Source organism: Microtus ochrogaster, chromosome 7, assembly GCF_000317375.1.
Source record: "Microtus ochrogaster isolate Prairie Vole_2 chromosome 7, MicOch1.0, whole genome shotgun sequence".
In the NCBI taxonomy this organism is placed as follows: domain Eukaryota; kingdom Metazoa; phylum Chordata; class Mammalia; order Rodentia; family Cricetidae; genus Microtus; species Microtus ochrogaster.
The window spans coordinates 76,856,517-76,864,518 of record NC_022014.1 but is presented as its reverse complement, the minus strand read 5'-3'; the positions used below and the strand labels follow the sequence as shown (position 1 = coordinate 76,864,518).

Below are 8,002 nucleotides of genomic sequence, written 5' to 3'. Positions count from 1 at the left end.
CCCTGGTGCCTGTTTCTTTCTGCTTAAACAGTGATGAGCTCTGGGCTGGTTTCTGTGAAGGGAATATTTATTTAGTAAAGAGCAGAACACCTGTAAAAAAAAAAAATATGGTGCTGGATCTGTGGCTCGGTAGTTAAGAGCAATCGCCATTTTTGCAGAGGACCAAGATTCAGCTCCCAGCACCAATGTAGCATCTCACAGCTGCCTCTTAAATCCAGCTCCAAGGGATCTGATACCCTCTGGCCTCTGCAAGCACCTGCATCCTTGTAGTGCACATAAACTCATATAGGCACACACATACACACACATAGCATTATAAAAAAAACATAAATGCTGGGCTGTGGTGGCGCACGCCTTTAATCCCAGCACTAGAGAGGCAAAGGCAAGAGGCAGGAGAATCTCTGTAAGTTTGAGGCCAGCCTGGTCTACAAGAGCTAGTTCCAGGACAGGCTCCAAAGCTATAGAGAAACCCTGTCTCGGAAAAAAAAAAATGATAGGTAGACATACAGCAGACCGATCAACGGAGGCTCATGTAGCTGAGGCTCTGACCTTAAATTCAGTATACAAACAAGGGTGACTTTGAACTTCTGATCCTCCTGCCCCCACTTTCAAGTCCTAGGATTACAGTATGTACCATCACATCTGGCTTATGAAGTGCTGGATATTGAACCCAGAGCTTCAAGCATTCTAGGGAAGCAACCAACTGAGCTACATCCTCAACTCTGTATCTAACTGTAAAATGACACCTACACCTTTATATTTTCAGAGTACAAGAGAATAGAAGTGAAGATCTTTTCTCTCTGCTTTTTCAGCCTTCAGAAATCTATGGGGTTGCCATGGTTGTCCCTTAGACATGCAATAAGATAGGTTCCCTCCTTTAAATTATTAGAATGTTTGAACATCTACAAGAGTTGGGGAAAGAGTCAAATGACCACCTAACACCCTTCTCCAGCTTCAACGTGACCAAGTCACAGTCAGCTTTGTCCCTGTGCCTCTCAGATTCTCCTAGCCCGTCGACCAGTGGTCCTCTATGTCCCAATACTGCCATTCTTTAACACAGTTCCTCATGTTGTGGTGACCCCCAACCATAAAATTATGTCATTGCTACTTCATAACTGGAATGTTGCTACTGTTATGAATTGCAGTGTAAATATCTGATATGCAAGATAACTGATACATGATCTCTTTGGGGTCACAACCCACAGGTTGAGAACCACTGCCTTAGCCCGTCCAGGGAAACTAGCTGAAGTGAATCCCAGGCAGCTGGTGGCATCATTGCTAAATGTTATTGGAGAGAAAGCTTCTATACAAGGTCTCTCTATTAAAAAATAAACTCACATTGACTATATTACCATGCCCCAAAATGTCATCCATCCCATTGCTACAGCCTTTGGATTTTTATGATGATCTTCTAGCCAACTCCTGCTGTTGGTTGGTTTTTATATCCCTGGATGGAGATGAAGGCTACCCAGTTGCTGTCGGTTAAGGGTTTAAGTCTCCATTGATCTTAGAGTCTCCCCCTCTCTCTTCCTCCCTCCCTTCTTCTGTCTCTCTGTCTCTCTCTGTCTGTCTCTGTCTCTGTCTCTGTCTCTCTCTCTCTCTCTCTCTCCCTCCCTCCCTCCCTCCCTCCCTCCCTCACTCACTCTCTCCCACCAGATTTATTTGGCGAAGAAACTTAGTCATTCATCCAATGAATTTTCCACAGGCCTGGATTTTGCTGATTGCCTCCCTGTGGGGTCATTTAATACGTTCCTCTGAGTACCATGTCTGCAGTAAATTGGAATGTAGAACTAGTGGCCAATTGGATTTAAGTTTGTTTGATTATCCTTTTTTTTGCAGGGAGGTGGGGGTCCCCCAAATGGTGCTGTGTGTTGACATCAGAAGGTGCAACGTTTGATTGTCTCTTTAATCGTGAACTTGGTGGCCACGGACAGCCCTTGTAGCGTTTATGATTTTAGTAGGAGTTATAAAATGAGGGTGAAGACAATACCGTCTTTTCTTCTTGATTAGCTGAGATGCCTCCAGGAAGGAGGGGCAGAAAGGGAGGGAAGGAAATCAAGAGAAAAAAAGGAAAGAAGATGATGGTTCCCTTAGTCAGTTTTCTATATTAGGAAAATATTAAAAACCCCATTCTTTTCCATGGCTTCTCAATTCTCAGTATTATAAAGTAGTTCCCCAGCATCTTCTAAGGCGACAGTTAAGTTTGGGTTGAAGGGGGTGTCTTTGGCTCCATTTTGCTTTTAGTGATGTTGCTGTATACTTAAGAATTTTTAAACAAATCTGCTATGCTCCAATCCACTGTGGTTATTATCCCTACTGTTGCCAAATGATCACTGGCCGCTTCAAGTTGGCTTCTGAGTCTTTCAGCATGGTCCCAGGAGTCTCTGATGGCTGCCTGACTGGCTGGGATGACAAGATACTTCAAGCTATATAAATATATATGAAATTTCCATACAAAGGTTGCCAGGGTTGGCAGTGAGAGCCTGTCATCCCATCCATGTGGGGAGGCTGAGGCAGAAAAGTCACAAGGTCCCGGGACTGCCTGAGCGGTGAGTTCAAGGCTATCCTAATCTGCTTTCTGTTGCTGTGCTGAAGACCATGACCAGAAAGCAAACTGGAGAAAAAAGGCTTTATTCAGCATACCATCACTGAGGGAAGCCAGAGCCGAACTTCAAAGCAGAAACTGAAGCAGAGGCCATGGAGGAGTGCTGCTTACTGGCTTGCTCTCCGAGGCTTGCTCAGCCTGCTTTCTTATACAGCTAGGACCTCCTGCCCAGGAGTGGCACTGCCCACAGTGAGCTACTGGCCAATCTGACGGAGGTGTTGTGTCAGTTGAGGTTCCTTTCCAGATGACTCAGCTCCTGTCAAGTGCTAATGGGAGGAAAAATAAACCCTACGATAAGGCAAAACTGACCATGTCAGTGAGTCCCTGTCTCAAAATAAACAGTGAAGAGAGAATTAGGACATAGCCTAGCGTATATGAGTCCCTAGGTTCAATCCCCAGCCCAGGGGAAAATAAAAATGTCTTCGCTGTACCTGGGGGCCAGACATTTTCCCAAGGAACTCTAGATCCCTTGAGACAGAAATAATAGCTACCGTGATGTGACTACTCGGAGTGTTTCTTGCTCCAAAGATAATATTGTTTCTAGACTATGTTAGTTGACAGCAGGGAGATAATTTTAAATAAAGAGCACACCGATGGGGCTGGAGACGTGGCTCTGTTGGCAGTGCTTGCCTGGCATGCAGGAAGCCCTGGGTTCCATCTCACAACACCACGGAATTCAGGCAGGATAGCACCTGTAGCACTAACACTCAGATTGTGGAGGTAGTAGGAGGATCGGAGGTTCAAGGTCACTCTCTGCCACATCGCAAGTTCAAGGACAACCTAGGCTGCATAAAATCTGGTCTCAAAGCTAAATTAGAAGGTGAATCCAAAGACAAACATATAGGCATCCTCCTGAATATTAACCTTCATCAGGCGATGAAAGGAGACATAGACCCACATTGGAGCACCGGACAGAAATCTCAAGGTCCAAATTGATAGCACGAGCAAGGAACTCAGGACCGCGAGGGGTACACCCACACACTGAGACAATGGGGATGATCTTTTGGGAATTCACCAAGACCAGCTAGCCTGGGTCTGAAAGAGCATGGGATAAAACCGGACTTACATAGCAGACAATGAGGACTACTGAGAACTCAAGAACAATGGCAATGGGTTTTGATACTACTGCACATACTGGCTTTGGGGAAGCCTAGGCAGTTTGGATGCTCAACTTACTAAACCTGGATGGAGGTGGGCGGTCCTTGGACTTCCCACAGGTCAGGGAACCCTGATGGCTCTTCAAGCTAATGAGGGAGAGGGACTTGATCGGGGGAGGGGGAGGGAAATGGGAGGCGGTGGCAGGGAAGAGGCAGAAATCCTTAATAAATAAATAAATTTAAAAAAAAGAAAAAGAAAAAAAATAAAAAAAAATCTGGTCTCAAAAGGTATTGATAGTTTCCATTCAACATCAAGATTGCAAGTTTTCTCACAAGTCATTGGTCTTTTGTTTGCAACTTTTCTGTCCACAGTAAAAAGTCCAGTTCTTGCACAGATTGCTTGGAACCAGCTCCCTCATCCCGCAGACCCAATAGCTTCAGAACAGTGATGGGGGTGTGAAACTACTGACCAACAGCTTCAAGTTCTTGGCATCTTTTATAGTCTTTGGATATTACCCATGAGGGCCACACTTCACACAGCTCTGCTATGGTCTTTTTCAAAGAGTCTCCCTTGCTGTAGTTTTTGCCACAGCTCAATACCCTACTAGGTCCATCGGTTTCGTGTGAGTTTTAATTTTTTAGGGATTGATTTTTTTTAATTTAATTTCATCCTATAATCATGTACGATATTTACATGGCTGCAAAGTCAAATCCACAAAACAGTTTTTAAGAAAATCAGCCTTGGGCCGGGGACTCACTTGCCATACAAGCCCAACAACCTGAGTTTACAACAGAAGCGAGAAGCTGGACACAGTCACAACTCAACATCTGTAAGCTCAGCATACCCCTACTAGGAGAAGGGAGGCAGAGCACAGGGGCGTCCAGCAGCTGGCAGACCAGCCAGCCTGGAGAGACTGTCTCAAGCAAACGAGAAGGCAAGGGAGGACCCCTGAGGCCGTCCTCTGAACCCCACGTGTGTGCTGTGCCGTGCTCAAGCCCACGCTCACGTGTGCACACATACGTGTCATACACACTGAGAAAAGGAAGGCAGGCAGGCTAGTTGACTTGTTTGGCCCTGCTCTGTGAATTCATCCGTGGATTAACCCACTGATTATATAAGAGCATTTATTAGTGAATCACCTTCCAATAATTGGCCCCACCAGCCAGGAAAGAAACCTTCAACACATGAGCCTTTGGGCAGGAGGATGGGGTACTTTATATCCAAATCACAACGCCAAGAAATCTGAAGAACTTTGTGACCCTACGGTTCCATACCCCTGTAATGTACGTATCTGACAAAGCTGTCTCGGGATGTCTTGGCCCTGCTGCCATTTTGGGTCTCAGGTGAAGGCGGATCGAATTAATACAGGCCAATTGGTATAAGATGATACCACTTTAATATAAATAGCACACTCATGCAACTGAGGTTCCCGTGATGCCCAGAAACAGGAAACAGGAAGGGGTTCCCAGCGTCTGTGCACCCCAATTTATAAACATTTGCCCGAGGCCGTCCCGCCCCCAAAGGGCGGGCTCTCTCTACACTCAGGTGTGGAACTAGGGGAAAGTTAATATGGTCGGTCACAGAACCACACTTCCTTTGCCTCGTACTCATCCCCATGAGTCATTTTTTGTGGACAGGACCCAGAGATACTATTTTAAGACATCTGTAAAGAAACTCTTTTTCCTTTATTTTGTTTAAAATGGTAGTGATTATAATGAGCTTAAGTCCAATAAAATAATATTTACCCAAATTTTACACTTGCTGGGGAACACACCACACAATTAATTCCAACAGCATAATTAATTCAAATTTACATTAATTAAATTAAATTAAAACATTAAACTCATTTCTTCATCTACTCCAAAGAAGTTGGGCAATTTAATTGCTATGAAACAAGATAACTAAAATAAAGACGATATTTAACATACTTATTAAATGCCACTTAGTATTTCTGATTAGTATTTTTAGGGTCTAATTAGTGTCTAATTAACTTGCTATAGGCTATCTTTTCACAATACCAATTAAATTTCAAAACATCCTTTATAAACATCCGGCCCTGAAAAGGAGAAGATTAAGCATTGTTACGGGTGCGAGTTAATCAGGAGACATTGGCATGGTATTGTTTTATATCTATAAATACCATGCTTATTAAAACTCCTCGAGTGTAGCTTTTCACCATTAATTGCTATTTAATCAACTTCAAATAAATGAGGAAATCTCTGGGACCAGCTGCCATTGTTGGAGACAGATGAAGGGCTCAGGAAACAAGAGCAGGAGGTAAGAGTGCAGGAGAGGAGGGGCGGGCGCGGGATGAGGGGGAGACGAGGCAGGCTATCCAAGGATGGAAGGAAAATACACAGGGAGACGGGAGAGAACGCAGTGGGGGTCCAGATGGGTTCCCTTGCCATCTCCCCACCTCTGGGTGAAATATGGGATTGACAGCCTGACCTGGAACAAGTGTAACACAGTAGTGACTGACACAGCTGTGACATCGGACCTTGAGAACCCCGTGGGAAACTAGCCAGTGGAAAAACAGGGGTGGCAACTGCAGATCCTCAGCTCCCCCCCCCCCACTGTGTGATAGAGGGCAAGTGACTGGGCCCTTCTGAGCCTCAAGTTCCTTGGCTTTGTGGATGTGCGACCTGCATGGTCACCCAGGACTCCAGGCTTAGGAGAGCTTCCCCTGGTGAAGTGGTCTGCCCTAGTCACTTGGGAGGAATTTCGGAACTAATGGGTCTCTGGCTCGGGTTCTGTGCCCAGTCTTCGGATCACGGAAATAGTTCTGGTGAAATACCTCCCTTGTCGGATAACTTGGAGAATGGGTGGCAGGTCCCTGAGGGAAACAGCCAGTACCATCCATGTCTTGCCTGGAGTCAGGGACTAAGACACCCAGAGCATCAGAATGCACACAGGGTGACCTGTCGTACTTCTCTCTTCCCTGGGATGAGTGCCCCCGGGAACAGTGTCCATTGGCCTAACCTATTGGGAGAGAGCTTCACTTTTTCTAGAACATTCTTCTGGTTTCTCCTCAGCTGATTGCCTGGGAGCCAACCCAAGAAGAGGAGGTTACCATGGTGACTGCCAGGCCCAACTTTCAAGACAGCATCCATGTGGGCTTCGTGTCCGGTCTGAAAAAATTCACAGAGTACTTCACCTCAGTGCTGTGCTTCACCACGCCTGGAGATGGGCCCCGAAGCAGCCCCCAGCTGGTGCGCACCCATGAGGATGGTAGGTGTCATGGGCCTCGGCTCTGCCCACCCACCAACCCAGGCCCTTGGGAAGTCCCTGAGCATCCTGGAACACAGCAGCCATCTTGCCAAGGGTGGCCGTGTTCTGACTCTAATGGGCACTGGTGGGTGGGGGACACTTTTGGGGACAGTGCCTGGGCCAGTGGGACACCTGAGCTTCAATGACATCCTGGACACCTCGCTGAAGGTCAGCTGGCAGGAGCCTGGGGAGAAGAACGGCATACTGACAGGTAGGCATGCTGATGCTCCTAGACCAACGGTGGGGCAGTTGGGAGCCGGGGTTATCAGCTGTCTGTCCCCTGCCTGCAGCCAGCTCCCATCCAGACCTCCCCACTGAGCCATACTCTCAACTCTTAGTTTTGAGCACTTCTTGGGGCCCTTCCCCAACTCTGTAGGACCTCAGAATACATAAGGGTCTGTCACAATACATAACTCTCTCTACCTGCAATCCCTACCCCACAGGACATCCCACTGAGGCTCCACCTGAATCCTTAGGCATAACACCAGCAGCTCCTAGCTCCTTTGGTCCCTCTACTCCTGGAATGAACCAAACCACCAAGCTAGAGGAGTGAGAATTGGAACAAGGGTCAGGGACAATGCTCAGTCCCCACCCAGCTCATGCTATCTCTGTGGACTCTCACCAGGGTACCGGATCTCCTGGGAAGAGTACAATAGAACCAATACCCGTGTGACCCACTACCTGCCCAACGTAACCCTAGAGTACAGAGTCACAGGCCTCACGGCACTCACCACCTACACTATCGAGGTGGCCGCTATGACCTCCAAGGGCCAGGGCCAGGTGTCAGCCTCCACCATCTCATCTGGTGTGCCTCCAGGTGAGTGCTCCCATCAGGATTCCTGTCTCTGCTCTGCTGAGCACTCGTTCTAGAGGGGACTCTGTCTGTCTGTCTGGTTTGTTGGTTAGTTGGTTGGTTGATGTTTGGTTGGTTGGTGATTGATTGATTGATTGGTGGTTGGTTGGTTGGTTGGTTGGTTGGTTGCTGATTGATTGGTTGGTTGGTGATTGATTGATTGGTGGTTGGTTGGTTGG

The 8,002-nt window shown here is 47.0% G+C and overlaps 1 protein-coding gene across 1 annotated transcript in view; it reads left to right on the top strand.

The window, feature by feature from the left end:
• Sdk2 (sidekick cell adhesion molecule 2) overlaps window positions 1–8,002 on the top strand; it is a 295,345-nt gene that overhangs the window by 226,889 nt on the left and 60,454 nt on the right. Inside the window, exons 19-21 of the mRNA XM_005350680.2 lie at window positions 6,736–6,931; window positions 7,083–7,181; window positions 7,596–7,787. Coding sequence (XP_005350737.1) covers window positions 6,736–6,931; window positions 7,083–7,181; window positions 7,596–7,787 — 487 coding nt within the window. The remainder of the gene's footprint in view (window positions 1–6,735; window positions 6,932–7,082; window positions 7,182–7,595; window positions 7,788–8,002) is intronic.